Source organism: Hemiscyllium ocellatum, chromosome 4, assembly GCF_020745735.1.
Source record: "Hemiscyllium ocellatum isolate sHemOce1 chromosome 4, sHemOce1.pat.X.cur, whole genome shotgun sequence".
Lineage (NCBI taxonomy): Eukaryota > Metazoa > Chordata > Chondrichthyes > Orectolobiformes > Hemiscylliidae > Hemiscyllium > Hemiscyllium ocellatum.
The window spans coordinates 34,588,805-34,608,397 of record NC_083404.1 but is presented as its reverse complement, the minus strand read 5'-3'; the positions used below and the strand labels follow the sequence as shown (position 1 = coordinate 34,608,397).

Sequence of the window (19,593 nt, the reverse complement as noted above, 5' to 3'; positions counted from 1 at the left end):
TCTGGCTGAAAACTATGTGGTATCAAGAAATGGCTTAAGGCACCAGGCTTAAGGCATAAAGGTTATGTGCCCAGTCCACATTCTAGTCAAGTACTGAAATGCTACGCTCCATAATAAGCTACACCATAATGTTCAAGTAAAGCTGAAACATTGGCATCTACCTGACTGTGAAATAGAACAAATCTCAGCCCATTATCCCCGACCAGTCCACCTTGATCTCTGGCAGTGTGTTGGAAGGGTTCATCAATAGGTCTGCTCGCTGATGTTCAGTTTGGGTTCCAATATGGTTACTTGGCTCTTGACCACATTAAGTTAGCTATTTTGGTAGCAAAAACAGGAAGGCAGATTATCTCAAAGTGGTAGATTAGGAAAGGGGGAGGTGTAATGAGACCTGGGTGACTTTGTACATCTGCCCCTGAAAGTAAGCATGTAGTGAAGAAAGCAAACAGTTATGTTGGCCTTCAATCTGAGACGATTCAAGTACTAGAGCAAGGATATCTTGCTACAATTGTACAGGGCCTTGTTAAGACCATTCCTGGAGTACTGTGTGCAGCTTTGGTCTCCTTATCTGAGGAAGGATGTTCTGTGTATGGAAGGAGTGCAACAAAGTTTTACCAGACCAATCCTTGGAATAGCAGGATGGTCGTATGAAGAGAGACTGGATCAGCTAAGATTATATTCACTGGAATTTACAAAAATGAGGGTGGGGGAAAAGGGTGTTCGCATTGAAATCTAAATTTCTAACAAGTAGAATGACACAGGTAACATGTAGAAGGTCTAATAAGGGACAGTGCAGTGCAGGACAGGACAGGTAGCAATGGAAGATTATTTTAGTGGTAGTGATCATAACACCATTTTAAATTTGTTATGGGAAAGTCTATAAACAATCTTTTGCCTATGTGTATGTGCGCATGTGTGTGTACCTGTTATAACAGGTACAAAGGGAGCAAATCAATGGAAGCCCAAGTGGAGTATGGAAAGTGCAGAGGTGAATTAAGAAAACAATTAGGAAAACAGAGGTGGCGTGAAAAAGCACTGACAGATAAAATGAAGGAGAATCCCAAGATATTCGATAAGTTTATCAGGGGGAAGAGCTTAACCATGGAAAGAGTCAGGTCCATTAGGAGCAATTTGTGCATGGAGGATATTAAATGAATATTTCACATTTGTCCTCACTTTGGAGGAGGAGGATGTCAGTACAGAATTCAGGAAGAGGGACTGAGGGGTTTTGAGCAGTTGACTAAGGAATGTTGGACATTTTGGCAGAGTGGACAAATCCCAAGATCTGGATCAACTCTATCCCAGGCTATTGTGGGAGATGAGGAAGTAAATTAAAGGACCTCTGATCCAAATTTTTAATATCTGTATAGCCACGGGGAGGTGCCAGAGGATTGGATGACAGCTGATGTGGGTCCACTTTTCAAGGGCAGGCTAAACCAGGGAATCACAGACCAGTGAGTCTCACATCAGTGATGTGGAAATTATTGAAGAAAATTCTGAAGGAAAGAATTAATCTCAATGTGGAGAGACAAAGTTTGATCAGGGACAGCCAACAGGGCTTTGTCAGTGGGATGTTATGCAGAACAAATCTAACTGAACTTTGAGGTCGCAACCAGGTGTGTAGATATGAGTAGTGCAGTTGTACTTTTTATTGATTTCAGCAAGTCTTTGCAAGGTCCCACATGGGAGACCGAGAAAGAGGGTAAAAGCACGTGGGATCCAACATAACTTGGCAAGTTGAATCCAAGATTAGCTTCGTGGTAAAACACAGAGGATGGTGGTTGAAAGTTGTTTGTATGTTTGGAGGCCAGCATCCAAAGATATACCACAGGGATCAGCACTGGGCTGTGATATATATAAATAAGCAAGTCTACAGAGTTGACAGTGAGGAAAAAAAGTCTTTGGTTAGAGGAGGATATGGATGAATTGGTCAGATTGGCAGATCAGTGGTAGATGGAATTTAACAGGGCTAAGTTGAGGTGATGCACTTTGGAAGAAGGAACAAGACAAGGGCATATTCAGTGAATGGAATTATATTAAACAGCTCAGAGTTACAGAGGAATCTTGGGATGCTTGTCCACAGATCCCTGAAAACAGTAGGATGGAATAATAGAGTGGTTACGAATGCACATGGGGCACTTGCTTTTATCACTCACAGCATGTATTGTAAGAGCAAGTAGTTAATGTTGGAGCTGTAAAAAATCTTTGGTTAGGTTACTGAAGTACTGTGTACAGTTCAGGTCAGTGCACTATAGGAAGGATGCAACTGCAGAAAAGGTTCAACAGGATGTTTCTGGGATACAGCAATTTAGCAAAGGAGAGACCAGATAACCTCAGATTGTGTTCTTTACAGCAGAGAAGGTGGAGAAGGGACCTAAGTGAGGCATATAAAATGAAGGATATGAATACGGTGGATAAGAAGCAGCTCAGTTGAACAGTCAGTAATAAGGATGCACAATTTTAAGGTGAAAGGCAGGAGGTTTAAAACGTGGTAGGAATCTAGAATGCCGTTCTGAAATCTGGAATGTCTGGGAAGGCAGTAGAGGTGGGAAACCACAAAATCTTCAAAAAGTCTTTCGTCCATAGGCTTGAGTGTCAGGTAATTTCAAGTATTCATCCAAGTGCTGGAAAATGGCATGAGTGTAGAGTTAGAGTAGATTTTGTCACGGCAGACATGGGCCAAAAGGCCTCTTCTGGACTGTATGGTCCAATAATTCTTGATAAATGTAGGAAGGATCTATCTGATTACCAGCAGTCCAGAACCAGGGTCAAAGTCTAAGGATACAGGAGAGGCCATTAGGGCTGAGATGAGAAGATTTTTTTTCACCCAGAGATTGGTAATTGTGTAGAATTCTCCGTAACTGAAAGCAGTTGAGGCCAAAATGTTGAATGTTTTCAAGACATTGAGATATACTTCTTCAGGCTAAAGGAATCAAAGGGTACGCAAAGCAGGAACGGATGATATTGAATGTTGAGCAAGCCCAAACAGTTGAATGGCCCACTCCTGCTCCTATTTTCTATGTTTCTATATTTAGTCTTGGTCCAAACAGGGATACATGAGCTCAATTTCAAAAGGTGGGGTGAGACCTTAAGAGAATTTGAATACAAAGCCTGATCGTAATTTTATAAATCTCAGGTTGAATCACATTTTGAGTCCTGCATTAGTTCAGGGTTCTGTATAAAACCGGACGGTAGACATATTAGCTTGGGGTCACATGTACTGCAGATTCACATGAGTGATAACAGGACTAAAATGGTTAAGCTATCAGGACAGGTGAAATTTCCTTTGCATCTAGAAGATTTTGCAATGGAGTTCTTTCAGATAATCAAAGGGCTTGTTAAAGTAGATGGAATGAAATGATTCTCTGATAGAAGAGTTTAGAATGTAGAGGCCTAACTTTACAATAAGAGCTTGGTCATTCAGGAATGTTGTCAGGAAGTGTTTCTTCACACAAGGAGCACAAGGAAATCTGGAACAGTCTCCCCAAAAAACTGTTTATGCAAGATCAACTGAAAATCTCAAAACTGAGATTAATGGGTTAGGTTATAGCATTCGAGATACGGAATCATGACATGTAAATCAAGTTTAGTCACAATTTCACTGAAATAACAACATCAATGTAGCCACTGATTGGACTCTGCTCCAGTCCAAATACATTTTCCTGACCATTCTTCATTTTCCCATGGTCTTTCTCCAAATCTTTATATCCCTGATAAAGAGGCAGGCCAAAACTAATAATGGGATGGAGAAAAATAATTTTATGTTGAAGCACTCCACCCTCCCTAGTTATGAATTATAAAACAAAATAACACCCCAGTTTGACAGGATAGTATGAAGCTTAAATGTTTCATACATGTTACAAATTATAAATGGAACAACCATTCCTAACAGGATTGATAGGATTTCATAAAACCATAGAATCCTTACAGTGCAGATACAGGCCATTCAGCTCATCATGTCTGCACCAACCCTCCATAGAGCAACCCACCCTATCTACATAACCTCACACTTTGGTTAACATCTAGACTGCACATTCCTGAACACTATGGGACAATTTAGCATGGCTGATCCACCTAACCTGCACATTTTGGACTTTGGATTTATGGAAATACTGCTTGTTTGGCTAACTCCTAATTACTGATTTTATTCAAGTCTTCTAAATTGTTCACATTTTACTCAACCTCAGTATTGTGAGGATTATTGAACACGGTAATTTTATTTGTTTCAAGGTACTGATTTAAGAATAGTATATGGACAACAAGTCAAAGTTTAAGATCTTATTTCAACACTGATTCATGTTCTTCATACATGAAAGCTTACAAATTCTTAATCATAGCATCTAAATCACAAATCAGTACATACTGGAGTACATTTTACTGATTTGTGCATTTTAGGAGCAAATACTTAGTGTGCTTGTATATTATTCTAATTTTATTTTGACAGTTACTCACATCCTTTTAATGAAAGAGGAAAAAAAAGTAAATCTGGCTTAAGTATCAGCACTAAACATTTATACCTGACATGTACAAATTGAACAGTATGTCCAAATTTAAAATAATTATTTTTTAAAAACTTTTAAGAGACAGCACACGGTTAGATTCTCTAGCTTAATTAAATTCCCAATGGTTACAAATTAGTCCAACAATTTTAAATTTTCATTGAATGGCAACCGCTAACCATAGTATCAATGGTTTTTGGAATCAGATATTTACTCCCGTCAGGATGGTTTGGAAAGACCAGTCAGTTGTTTTATCCCTGCCATCTGTAAGTGGATAGGAAATCAGTTGGAAAACAAAGAAATAGAGTCAGTCATGCAATCTTAATTCAGTCAAGCAGAAACGACCATGTTTCCGTTAACTCGTTGCTTCGTCAACCTGGGAAACATTCATAGAACCAAAGAAAAACTGAGCATCAAAAAGAAAGTAATCGTCAGGCTGTTACCTATTTCACCCGGGACCTGCTTGCCATGAAAGCGGAAACAAGTGGTGACATTCAGACAGTTGACTGGCTGTATGCCATCATGGCACTGTGGAGCTGTGATGTTAATGGAGCCAGGAAGTAGAATGGAGATCTCCAGGGTAATAACCGGACGAGCTCTGAAAAGGAGTAAAAATATAAAAAGAAACATTCTCAACATGAAACCAAATAAATCAGAGATTTCTCTCCTTTGTGGGTTGTGGGTAACTAACCTTTTCACAAACATGGAACAGTGAAATCGGCACAAAGATCCAATATGGAGGCTGCAGCCCTAACATTCCAGTGTAGTACTGAGGAAGTGCAACACCATCAGAAATGCTGTGTCTCAGATGGGATTTTAATCCAAAGTCCTACCTACTTCAAATAGATGTGAAACTACAACTCCGAAGAACAGCTGTGGTGTGAACCTTCGTGACCTGATTGATATTTATCTGGAATCAACATTACAGAAACTAATTAGCTTGTCTTGTATCACTTTGGTGTTTGTGTAGGAATTTGCCATGTGCAACTTGGCTACTTTTGTTTCTTTTCCACAGCACTGACTGCACTTCAATAGAAAATTTATCAGTTGTAAAGTGCTTGTGATGTACACTGATCATAGAAAGTGCTAAGTAAATGCAAATCTTTCTTTTTAGAGGGAAACAACTTTTCCTCTGGATTTTCCAATTTTAACAACCAGCAGTTGCTTTCCTGTTCTAATGATCAATTTTAAGGGAAGGATTCAAAGCAGTATCAAAAGGTGTAACATGGTTCTTTTTTGTTCACTACGTCAACTAGATTCCTAGCTTATCTGAACAGAATTCCTAGGTATCAATATTTTTTTATAACCTGCAAAAGTATGTTAGAGAATTCCAAAGACTACAACAAAATACTCATTTCTATTTTTTACAATAATTTTCATGTCTTTTTAGGATTCAGCATCAGCCAAAAGAATAGACAACACAATTCTACGTATTTACCAGAAGAGTGTAAACCAATTTTCTTCAATGTTTCAATCCATTGCTTTGAGACTTTCATTAAGCACCTTTCCCAAATTATCTAATCATCCATCAATAGAATTTTACCTTGGAGATTGGTGATAGACTACCATTTATCACCTTAGAGGAGGTTTACTGTAGCAATACACTTCTTTCAACTATGTGAAAGTTTTCAATTTGTAATTATTATTGATGGATGTTGTAAAAGTACTGATACCAAATAACTTGGCCCTCCTGCAATGACAATGAAGGATACATTATGTAGGTATCTTATCGGCTTTTCAGGGAATTTCAAAACATTTTGGCCCCAATTAAATTCATTCGATAAAATTTAAATCTTGAACTGTAAGTATGGGTAGCAATGACTATGAAAATAATGGATGGTCATGAGAATCCATTGTAGCTGTTACTGCCCCTCAAGGAAGGCTATCAATTGTTGTTGTCTGGTCAAATCCTGATGAAGGGCTTATGCCTGAAACGTCGATTCTCCTGATCCTCAGATGCTGCCTGACCTGCTGTGCTTTTCCAGCACTACACTCTCGACTCGGAGCTCCAGCATCTGCAGTCCTAACTTTCTCCTAACTGCAACAACGTGGTTGTCTTCTGAAATGGCCTACCAAGTCTGTCAGTTGTACTAAAAACTGTGACAAAATTTCTTATAAGAACAACTTAGAATCAGATGTACAGCATGGAAACTGACCCTTCGGTCCAACTCATCCATGCTGATCAGATATCCTAAATTAGTCTAGTCTCACTTGCAAGCACTTGGCCCATATCCATCTAAATCCTTCCTATTCATATACCCATCCAGATGCATTTTAAATATTATTATAATACAACCCCCACTACTTCTACACAGCTCACTGCATACATGCACCACCCTCTGTGTGAAAAGGTTGTCCCTCAGGTTTCTTTTGAATCGTTCCCCTCTCACCTTAAACCTATGCTGTCCAGTTCTGGACTCTCCCATCCCTGGGAAAAGACCATGTCTATTTATCCTATCCATGCCCCTCGTGGTTTTATAGACCTCGAAGATCACCCCTCTGACACTCCAGGGAAAATAGGTCCAACCTGTTCAGTCTCCCTCTATAGATCAAGCCCTCCAACCCTGGCAACATCCTTATAAATCTTTTCTGAACCCTTTCAAGTTTCACAACATCCTTCCTATTGGAGGGAGATCAGAATTGCACACAGTATTCCAAAAGTTGATGAACCACCTAGGCACAGGACATAACAAAAGTGCATTCTGCCCAGTGAACTTTACAAATTTCACCTCACCAGGTGACTTGTAACAAAATTGAAAAAATTGCCACCCAGATTAGCACAGTTTAGTCATACTCTCAGAATAATATCACGCATCCAACAGGCCAATTCCTTGATTTATATCTGTCGATACACCCAGTCTAGTTGTACACAATCCAGGAGGTGATGACCAGGGAGTCTTCAAATTGTCAACATTGCACCGATACTCATGAAGTTTCATATCACCAAGGAGGCCAGAAAAATCATTGGTGGTACAGCTGACCGCCTACCCACAGTTAATGCATTGGGGTATTCCTCAATGTCGAACACCATTATGAGGATAAGGGCCCAGTTTATATTCAGGATGAGATATTTCAACATATATCATCATGAATGGCCCAGCAAGTGCATTACTGACTGAATCCTGAAGGACATATCTGCCATAATGGGTCTGTGGAAAAGAACTAACAAGGGAAAAAAACTTTGCCGCTCAGTTGTTAGCAATCTCACCTTTGGCTCAGAAACCTGTAGATTTAAATCACATTTAACAGTTGAGCACGAAAAAAAAGCTAATTTTCAAATGCCAAGAAATTCTGCTACAGTTTGAGGTGTGGTTCATACAAGCTGGTAAACTGAGGCCCAATGAAATAAATGTTAAAAGAATACCCCCGCTGATATTTATCCCTCAATCAACATCACAAAAACAGGTTATATCAGTTATAATCACATTGTTGTTTGTGGATGCTAGAGAGTCCAAATTTATTTTTCTTGAATGGGATGTAGGTGTCATTGGCAAAACAAGTATTTGTCATACCTTGCCAGTCACTCTTAAAATGATTGGCTTTCTTGGCCATTTCAGAGAGATGATAACAGTCAATTGCATTATTATGGCCAAGGAGGTACATATAGGCCAGACCACGTAAGCACAACAGATTTTCTTCTCTACAGATTTAGTAAAAGATTATTTTTAACACAAACAACTCTGGTTATAATGGATACCATCAGACTAGCTTGTAGTTCTAGATTGCCATGGTGAGATTTGAATCTATGTTCCCAGAACCTGGGGCTCCAGATTACTGGTTCAGCTACTTTGCCATTAGCTGCAGCCTTCCATTGCCATCTGATCCATTTACTTTATCTTTGTCCTCTCAGTTAATCTATGTACATATCCTTTTACAATCTCTTTATACCCTCTTCATAATTTACTTTCCCATCTATATTTGCATCAGCAACACATTTGACAACTCTATGTCCTTTCATCCAATTCATTTATATACTATAACAAGTTGAGACCTAGCACTAATCCTGTGGAGCACCACTTTTCCAAACAGAAAATGACACATTTATGCACACTGTTTCCTATGAACTAGTCAATCTTCTATCCTTTCTGATTTGCTAACTTCCACACTGCAAACTTTTATTTTCACAATAACCTTTGAGGTGGAATCTTATTAGATGCCTTCTGGAAATCAGTGTACAGTACATCCACCAATTCTCCTTAATTCATCGTATACCTACTTCCTCAAGGAACTCCAATAAACTGGTCAAACTTTATTTCCCTTTCACAAAACTATGCTGACTGCCTGATCACCTTGAATGTTTCTAAGTTATCTGCTATAATGTTTTTAACAGTAGTCTGGAACACTTACGTCATGGGAAATGTTAAGTGAACTGGATTACAGTTTCCTGCTTTGTGGTTCACTCCCTTTTTGAATAAAGGGCTTACATTCACTATTTTCCAATTTAATGGAACCTTACCTGGTTTTGGCTCTATCACTGAATATATTTATATCAGAGACAGACTAATACTTGGTCTTTTTTTAGAATCAAGGGATTTGAGGAGTGGGCAGGAAAGTGGTGTTGAAGCCAAAGATCTGTCATGATCATAAATGAATGTTGGAGCTGATTCAAAAGACCGTATGGTCTACTCTGGCTCTATTCCTATATTCTTACATTTTCATGTTCTTGTGCTTTTAGATGGGCTTTCTATTTGCTCTGCTAGGAACCCTTGGTACTTTATTACATGGGTTCAAAGATAGTGGTCACCAGTGAATGGGAATCAACAAAATGGATTTGCCAAGACCAATAGGCTGAGTAAGTTTCAATGAATATATGCAGTCAAAAAGAGGAAGTAATAATAGCAACAATTAGCTGTTGTTCAGTCAGTCTTATCCAGAATACAGTTGTGCTTACACTTTTAAGTGGAATTTTCTTTCCGCCAAAAGCAATAGATACTCCTGATTTGAATCGGACTCTATGTTTCTTCCATTATGTTTACTGAATGAGCACAAGCTTCTCAGTTTCAGAATAGCTGGCACACTTGGAGCACGCCTGCAGACCCATGCTTGTCATGCCATGTCTGTATATCTTGGCGGAGCAGTATCGCAAGAACAAAGAGTAGTACAAACAGGAATGGGCCAAGTTTTCAGAGAATCTCAGCAATGTATCAATAACACTTGGCTACTTGTCTATTTTTCTTGGCAACCCACTATCCACGACTTATGTGTTTTATTTATGTAGGATTAGGTTAAGTGTTTCTTATGATAATAAACTATTTTCCAATACTTAATTTAAAAATGCTGAGATTTACTCAAAAAGACACAGTGATGGAGGAAGGATTGTGCCATTACATCTGGACATGCACATGAACCATTGGAGGTTATTCATGCGAGCTACATACTTAGCTTTTGTTTTTGACATTTACCCAGATGTTAATATCTAGTCAGTTCACAAAATCAAAATTCGTCAATTAATATTAGTTTTGCAACTTTTAATTCTGTTTATTTACTAGGTTTCACACTTGGCTCACGAATAAAGAAGGCTCACTTCTGAGAGAAGGATTGAAGTTTCAGGTCAAGGCTTGAGAACATAATCTTCTCTGAAGAATAAGAGAGTATGCATTGGGCACTGCTCGTTGAGGTGTCAAATGCTGTCTGTGTGGCAATACAGCCATTACAATCTCTTCCATGGGTCATCAGCATAAACTACATAGCTATCTACTGATTTGTTGTATGAAAGACCTTGCTGAAGGCAATCTGCTGTTGTGTTTGCCTACAGAATAAGAGTGTTTTCATTTCAAAATGAATGCATTGGTGTTTAACAATGTGGAGACTTCTGAGAATATTAAAAATCACTGTATAAATGCAAGTTTTTTCTCCCTCAGTGTAATAATCTGTGGGACAATTGGAAACAAAGGAAAATCTAACATTGATGCCGAATTGCATTCCAATCTGCAACACAATGACAGTGAAAAGAACAAGGCATTTGCATAATGCCTTTGAAAAATAAAGTTTAAAATCGCACAACACCAGATTATAGTCCAATAGGTTTATTTGGAAGCACTGGCTTTTGGAGCACTGCTCCTTCATTAGGTAGCTGATGACAGGACAGTTACCTGATGAAAGAGCAGCGCTCTGAAAGCTAGTGCTTCCAGATAAACCTGTTGGACTATAACCTGGTGTTGTGTGATTTTTAACTTTGTCCGCCCCAGTCCAACACCAGCTCCTCCACGCCATTTCAAAAATATGTGGCTCCCTTGGCTCCACATTATTGTACTAAAAGTGACTGAAGGAATCAAACATTGCAGTGTTAATTTAATCAAGAAGTACTAGTCACTTGCTGACACTATATCCAGGAAAGCCTTGCTTGCAACATCACTACGGCACTCTGGACGAGTTAGGCTGATAGAGAACAGATACATCTGCTCCCTAAATCACATGATTCCAGCAGAAGTGAACAGCTTGTGAACTCTGAGGGTGCCCCAAACTTTGCTTGCTGATTTCTGACTTCACAGAAACTCTTTCAATCCAGACTCAAGTTTTCACAGAAACACTAACATTTGACCACCCACAGTTCCTACATTGCTATAATCTCTAAGGTAACCATCATTCCAGTTTTCCGAATGTGCAGAGAGTATGTCTGGAAAAAGTTTAGTAACTTTTATGGGCATTTCCTATGGAGGAGAAGCAGTAACAAAGGGACAAAGAGAAATCAGACATGCATATCATGTCAATAGCTAATCAGAGGTACCTTGATACCCTCTGAGCAACTTGGTCTTTGAAATACGTTTTTGTATAACACTGTCAGTTTAATTCAAGTCCACAAAGCATCTGTCTGCATTGCTAAAGTGACAATTAGATTAGATATCCTACAATATGGAAACAGGCCCTTCAGCCCAAAAAGTCTTCACTGACCCTCCAAAGAGTAACCCACCCAGACCCATTCCCCTACCCTACACTTACCCCTGACTAATGCACCTAACACTATGGGACAATTTAGCATGGCCAGTTTGGATTGTGAGAGGAAACACACACAGACATGGGGAGAATGTACAAATAGCTGCCCAAGGTGGGAATTGAACCTGGGTCCATGGCGCTGAGAGAGCAGTGCTAACCACTGAGCCACCATGCCACTCCCTTGATGATACAGAGGTGCAAGGGTAATTGTTCAGGAGTGTTTTAAGCACCATCCAATGTGATGATGTCATACAGCTTGTTGGTAGAATAGCTCACGATTTCGAAAGAGTATGAGCCATCAACTGAGTCTTCCTTAATTTCTCTAATTTTATTTATCATATTAATGTAACAAGTACCAAGTTGCTGTCATGCATTTTGTTTAGAATAAGAGACTCTTCTCATTAGATTATAAAATGGTTTTCCTCTACCACACTAGACCAAGACACTAGACGCTGAATTACATTCCAATCTGATCTTGATGCTAAAACAGGATAGTAACCGAAAATCAACTTTATAGTCAGCAATAGAACAAAGAGCTCATACAGATTAAGAAACGCAATGTGGATTTTTCATACAACATCATCCACTCAATCATTAAAAATTGCTGGTACTACAGAACTTACACATTGCTCCAAAGAAACAAGAAGTTTATACTTTCTGTCCTGTATACATTAAGCCATGAAACAGATATGAGAAAAGGCACACCACATTATACAGCATGAGAAGAGGGTGCTGTTTAGTTGAGCCATTACTGGCATTGAGACGTAACAGAAACAGCTACCTGTCAATCTTAATTCTCAGGCCAGGTTGATAGATTCTGGTTGGGCAAAGTGTTACCATGGCAAAACAGCAAGGATTGACTGTCTCTACGACCTGTCTTTTTGAAAAAGGTGTATTGTATCCACAAATTCCTTCTGCTTGCATAAAAAAGGGTCCTGTGTATTATCTTACATTGATGAGATAGCATTGATGTTGTTTGTCTAGTAATGTAAATGCTCAGGGGATCCAAATCTTATAAGGCAGCTGGTGGAATTTAAAGTCAATGAATGAATAAATCTGGATTAAAGGCTAGTCTCAGTTATGGTCACCATGAAACCATCAGATTGCCATAAAAACCCAACTTGTCCACAATTGTACTTCAGAGAATGAAATCTGCTGTCCTTACCCTATCTGATCTACACACAAATTCAGAATTCCCTCTGAAATAGCTTAGCAAGAGCACATAAGTAACTACATGAAAGTCAAAAAGGAATTGAACTGGATGAACCAACCAGTCTCAATATAGGTACCACTCTCCATAGCCAACTCTGCAAAGTACTCCTTATCAATATCTAGGGAGTGTGTCAAAACAGAGTGCTGTTCAACATAGTAACTTTTAAAAAAAAACAAACCAGACACCACCATCACCCTCCCAAGTGTATGTCCCACTGATAGGATAAACCCAATAAGAGCAAGAGGATTGTGGTTCTCAATAGTCACCCTCAATTTTGACTACAAACCCCACGACATCACATGGCAGCAGATCAAATAAAGACAAAGAAACAGCTGTTGATAATCTACTCCTTCCCCTTAGCTGATGAATCAGCATTCCTCCATGTTGAATACAAATTGAAAGAAGCACTGAGGGTAACATGCACATGGAACATAATCATACTTAATAATTTGTTGGAAATAGGTGTAATGCCAGAACACTCAGTATAAATAACTATTCCATCGAAATAAACTATTTAACTGGTGCTATGGGCTTGATGGGCAGTCCTTTGCAGACAGCATCTTCTTCAGGTAGCAGATGACCAGGAAAAACAGATAAAGGCCAGTGAAGAGTTTCCTGACACATTGAGTAGTGAATAGAAGATTCCAGTCACAGCATACAGAGATCAACACGCACTCTGTAATGTCAATGCTTTCATCCTCTAGTATCAGTAAACTGCTCTCTCCTATCACAGGTCATATGCTTTTCTTCTCAATTCTGCTTAACCACCATATCCAAACTGTTGCTTCTTAATAAACTACCTTAACATCACTCGAGTTCTCAACCCTTGTATTTTGGCGAATCCATTTCCCCTGAACTGGATTCCTATAGATCTGTGAAAACTTCAGTAAGGGTAGTAGAAACAATGCTCCCTTAATAAATCCATGATAAATTGTCCTTAATTATTCTACATATTTCAAAGTGATGATTATTATCATCCTCAATATTGTTTCCAATATGTTTTTCACCACTGAGTTAAGGTGACAGCTTGGTCTCTTTCTTCCTTTTTAAAATAAATGATAGCACATACTCAGACTTCTAATCCTTCTACACCATACCTGTAACTAGATAGGAATGAAGCCAAAACAGAAATTGCTGGAAAAAACTCAGCAGGTCTAGCAGCATCTGTGGAGAGAAAGCAAAATCAACATTTCGAGTCCAGTGAGCCTACTGCAGAAGCCTATTGAAGCCTGACGGGCAGAACCTCTGCTCATTCCTTCTTTACATGTTCTTAAACAATCTGCAAGTATTTAATTCAAGCATAATGATTGAAGTACTTTCAATAATGATAATTATTCCTCTATCAGTAATGGCATCCTGTCCAATATCCCCTCCTACTTAACTAGAATGTCTGCATCCTGCATCATTCCCCTCTGTTGTGAAGACAGATGCAAGGTATTCATTAAGCACCATACCTACTTCTTCCACCAGTCACAGGCAGGGTATCTTATAGATTTTCATTAGGCTCTACCCTTTGTTTAGTCATCCCCTTGCTCTTTACCTATTTATAAATGTCTTTAGTTTTAATCTTGCCAATAGATTTTCATATTCTCTCCTTTTCTTCCTCAGTATCTTTGTTATTTTACCTTGCTCATTCTACACTGTATTCAGCATCTGGCATAAGCATTATCCAATCTTGGATTGCTGTTGACCATTCAAGGAGGTTCTCGAATTGGGTGCACTGCTCTTTCCTTTATGTGAACACTTTTTAAAAATTACATCTTTCCCTTGAATATGTTTCTCTTCATTTCCCTTCAAGTTACTGCTTCCAGCCCTGATTCACAAATCACATCACAGCTTAGTAAAACTGACCTTTTCCCAATTAGTACTCTCACTTCTGGTCTTACCATTTTTTTCTTTAATTATATTAAATCTACCTGTACTATAAACATGCAAAGGATCTCCTCTGATATTCATTCCATACGCTCAGTTTTATTTACTAAATTAAGTCCAGGACCACCGACTCTCCATCAAGCTTTCTACACACTGGCTATGTAAGTACTTATGAATGTATTTTAAAGAATCCTGTGCCTCTATTCCTTCTATTGATTCTATCCTTACTCAGGTAGGAGAAATTGCCTACTGTTACTGTCTTGTTGTTTCTGCAAATTGTCAAAAGTTGACCTAAATTTTGTTCTCTTATCTCTGACTATTTGGGGATCAATAAAATGCTTCCAGTAATGTCATTGCCCTATTTTTGTTTTTCAGTTATACTCATGTGGCCTCATTTGATGATCCTTCCAGCAGATCATCCTATCATCTACTCTTGTTCTTCTTTCAATAGTGACCAATATCCACCTGAGAGAACAGATAGGTCGTCACCTTAACTCAAAATGAAAGACAGCACCACCAAAAATACTGCACTTCCTCAGTACCTGAGATCAGTGTGTCAGGCTGGATAATACACTGCAGTCCTGGAACGGAGCTCAAACTTTCAAATTTCTAGCTCAGGAGGTCTCCTGTCAACTGCGCCAAGGCCAGCACTGAAACATTTATTTTAAACTTTGCATATATTCTTACCCTCCATGTTGAATTATACAATTGGACTCTTATTCAGATAGATTTATTTTTTAAGAGCGTTTTTTTTCTGAAAGGCATCAAGTTGAAGAATTACAAAGATTCTTTGCATATCCACAGCATAAATCAATCATACTGGCACTGGTTTAGCTGTGCTGTTTTGAAGTCTGCACATATCTTGACTGATTCATAAAGAAGTTCACAGAATAGTAACAGCACAGGAGAATGCACAAACACATTGCCAAATCAAAAAACATGCCAAAAACACTGCAGAGTGCTTCCAAGCACTTTCAAATAGAAAAAGTCAAAAATCATCCTACCTACAATTTAGGTGCCTGGTCATTTAAAGGAGGCTAATGCAGAGATTATCGTGCATCTCTGAACTTGAATGTAGGTTATTGAAGGTACACATTGCCTTTTTATTATTATTTAATAAGATATGGGCACTACTGGTTAAGCCAATACTGTTGGCAATGCCAGTTTGCTGTTGAAAAGATGGTGGTGAGCAATTTTCTTTAACCATTGGTTTTGATCTGGTGCAGATGCATGTATGTTCTCAGTATTGTTGGAAAGGGAGTTCCATAACTAAAAAATAACAGTGTGATGGAACTGCAATATAATTCCAAGTATGGATGGTATGTTGCTTAAAGGCGATCTTGCAGGTGGTTTTGTTCTATGTGTCTACTGCTCTTGCCTTTCTAGGTGGTACAGGTCAAGGGTTTTCAAGATTATTTGAGGGAACCTTCAAAGGTTATTGCATTGTATTTTGCAGACTGCACACATTGTTGCCATGGAGGGAACAAATATGTAAGGTGGTGATTTTGAATTTCTTCAGTATTGCCTGAGCTGTACTCATCCATTCAAGTGGAGGGTATTTCATAAATAACCTAATTTGTGCCTTAAAGATGATAAGTATTTGGGAGTCAGGACATGAGTGAAATGCCACAGATATCCCAGCCTCTTTTCTGCTCTTGTAGCCACTGTACTTATGAGGTTGATCCATTTGTGTGCCTGATCAACAGTATCCGACAAGGTTTTGATGGGTGGGGGGGGGGGGGAGAGGCGGAAGGGCATTCAGCAATAGTAATGATATTGATAATCAAGGATGATTGGTTGATTGTTTCTTGTTGGAAATACTTATTGTCTGGTATATGTGAAATATGTGAAGTGAATTGCCACTCATCAGTCCAAGTCTGAATGCTGCTCAGGTCTTACTCAGTATTCAGTTTGAGAGTTAGAAAGGGTATTAAACACTGCAATGTCATCAAAAAAACATACCCACTTCTGGCCTTATTTTGTTTTGAAAGTCATTGGTGATGCAGCTGAAGAAAGCTGGACTTAGGACACAATCCTGAGGAACTCTTGCAGCTATGTCCTGGAGTTAAGATGACTGTTCTCCATCAACCACATTGAAATTCTGGGTACGAAGTATGATCACTGCCTATACATTCTCCACATTGAGGATACTGCACCTCTTCAGCAGCTGAGTGGTGACACATTATCTGGCGCACACAAGGTGGCCCTGCTCTGCACCCTTCTAAAATAATGCTTGAGGGGACAGGCATACTGAGCCTCTGTATTTCTATTACAAATGACACTACATGAGGTAATGTCTCACAAAAAGTAGAAAATATACAGTATGTACATGAATTTCTGTCAAGAAAGGGAAGCATTTTGATTGTAGCTCCCAAGAAAGATTACCCAGCCAAACAACTGATATCTGAAACATTAAAGTCAATTCTTCAAATGACCTGCTGCACATTTTCGACTTTTTTTCAGATATCCAATGTTTTCATTTCATTTTGTACAAAACAAACCTAGTTTTAAAGACAGAAAATAAATAGTTCTTACCTCAATAGGACCACACTGTCTGACATGAAGGCACCAATGGTTACATCTGGAGGAAAAAAAATGACATGCTGATAAGTTACCAACCCAGTACTCTCTCACATCATGAGAACTTTACATTTTTGCAGTAAGGCATTTTTCTTTAACCACTAAATCACTCGAGTGGCATTGCTTTGATAACTTTTCATGTTTTCAACACAAAGGACATCTTGATCACACTCAATCTGGAGAATGGTAACTTAGTCCAGGTCACCAGCACCGTTTTAAAAAAGATATTTCTCCACCTCCTGATGCTGCCTAGCTTGCTGTGTTCTTCTAGTCTCCTGCTCGTCTACCTTGAAAAAGATAAATTACAGGCTCACCGTAATGAGAACAGGGCATGAAGGGTTAAATTATCCAGACTGATTGTATAACCATGGCTTGTATTTCTACGAGTTGGGAACTTTTAGGAATCATTGAAATTATGATAGGAAACCGAAAGAAATGTAGGTACTGGAAATCTAAAACAAAAACAAAAATGGCTAGAAAATCTCAGTGGGTTTGGCAGCATCTGCAGACAGAAATCAAAGTGAATGTTTAGGGTCCAGTGACCCCTCTTCAGAACAGATTCAGAAATGATTTGATAGAATAGATACAGAGAAACTATTCTAACTGATGGAGGAATCCAGGTTAATGGACATTATCTCTTAAAAATGGAGAGTTCAATCAGTTGGAAAACACAAGGCATCTGATAAGCATCTAGAATCCTCTACTTCAAAGAACTAGGGCGGTTGGGACTGGGGAAATTTAAGACAAGTTTGTACAGCTGAAATCTCCAACTTGTTGTTCTCTCCAGTTCCTTTTGATACTGATGTGTTATGGATATGGGATGACTGAAGGTTAGTACCAGGGATTCTCTACAAAGAGTGATCCTGACACCAGGGTGGTGATAGCCTTAGCAGTATTTTCCACAAGTGATGCAGAGAAAATCAGGGGTAAGATGACAACAAAAAATGTTGGAGATCACAGCGGGTCAGGCAGCATCCATGGAGAGACAGCAAGCTAACGTTTTGAGTTTAGATGACTCTTCAGAGCTGATGAAGTAGAGATCTACAGCAGCTCTTCCCATCCCACATCCTGCAAGGATTCTATCCCATTCTCTCAGTTTCTTCACCCATGTTGTATCTGTTTGGATGATGCCATCTTTCAAAACAGCACTGGTGACATGGCTTCCTTCTTCTATAACCATGGTTTCCTACTCACTTGGTTGATAGGGCCCTCAACTGCATCCGACCTATCACTTATGCACCTGCCCTTGCCCTGTCCCATCACTCAACAGTGTGATCAGACCCCCCATGTTCTCATTTTCATCCCACCAGCCTCTGCATTCAAAAGGGTCGTTCTCCGCCATTTCAGACAACCACAGCAGAACGCCACCCCCAAACACCTCTTCCCTTCACTCTCCGTCTGCATTTCACCAGGATCGGGACATCCTGGTCCATTCCTCGACCATTAAATCCAACCCCTACTTTCCATGGCAACTTCCCATGTAACCACAGAAAGTACAACACCTGCCCCTTCACCTCCCCACTGCTCACCATTCAAGATCTTTCCAGGTGAAGCTGCATTTCACCTGTACCTCCTCCAATCTTGTGTATTGTATTCACTGCACCCAATGTGGCCTACTACTCTGCATTGAAGAAACCAAACGCAGATGGAGTGATCGCTTTACGGAATACCTCTGACCTTCTCAAAGCCAGTCATTTAACACAGCGGCCTGCTTGTGTGCCCACTTGTCTGTCCTCAACATACTGCAATCACAGCACAAACTGGAGGGGCACCATCTTGTCTTCAAACTAGGTGCTTTACAAACTTCAAATTGTGAACCCATTCCTTCCCTTTCTTTTAGCTTAGCTTGTTCTGCTCTCTTCCAATCAGGTCCCTTCTCCCCTTCCAGTAGGATTTCCCATCTGGCAGTTTGACACACCATTGGAATGTGAGAATGGCAGAACAATCACTTAATCTAAACTATCAACATCCTTTCTGCCCCAGCAGTCCAACCCCAGGCCCCCGAGCTCCCCCCATCTATTGCGTAAATGCTGCCCCCTCCAAACTTCAGATCTAATGAAGAGTAATTTAAACATGAAAAGTTAGCTTGGAATCCCGCTGTGATCGCCGAATTTATTTTGGTTTCAGTACAGATTCCAGCATTTGCAGTAATTTGCTCCTGCAATGTAAGGACACTTTTTTTTGGATGCGTACTGGTATCGAGTTAAGATTGATAGTTACCTATTAGAAAATAGTGGGAAGTGGAGAATGACTAGGGGCTTATGCAATAGTCATGGTGTTCCCACGTTGAGAACAAAAGGTCCTGGTTCAAGACTTGCCATAAAGTATGATGACCACATGTCCAAACAGATTGATTCACAAAAAGAAAATACAGAGATTCCTGAAAAAGGTGTATAATTTAGAAAAAAGGAGGGAGTCATGTGGAATGTATAATATTAATGTCTCAAAAATTATTGAAGTACCAATAATTTCAGGTCATGTAGAACAGGTACAGTC

General features: G+C 39.3%; 1 protein-coding gene across 1 annotated transcript in view; it reads right to left on the bottom strand.

Annotated features, from left to right (window-relative positions):
* Positions 1-19,593, bottom strand: part of itga9 (integrin, alpha 9) — a 388,873-nt gene that overhangs the window by 260,556 nt on the left and 108,724 nt on the right. Inside the window, exons 13-14 of the mRNA XM_060822924.1 lie at positions 17,053-17,098; positions 4,943-5,097 (exon numbers count right to left, since the gene is read on the bottom strand). Coding sequence (XP_060678907.1) covers positions 4,943-5,097; positions 17,053-17,098 — 201 coding nt within the window. The remainder of the gene's footprint in view (positions 1-4,942; positions 5,098-17,052; positions 17,099-19,593) is intronic.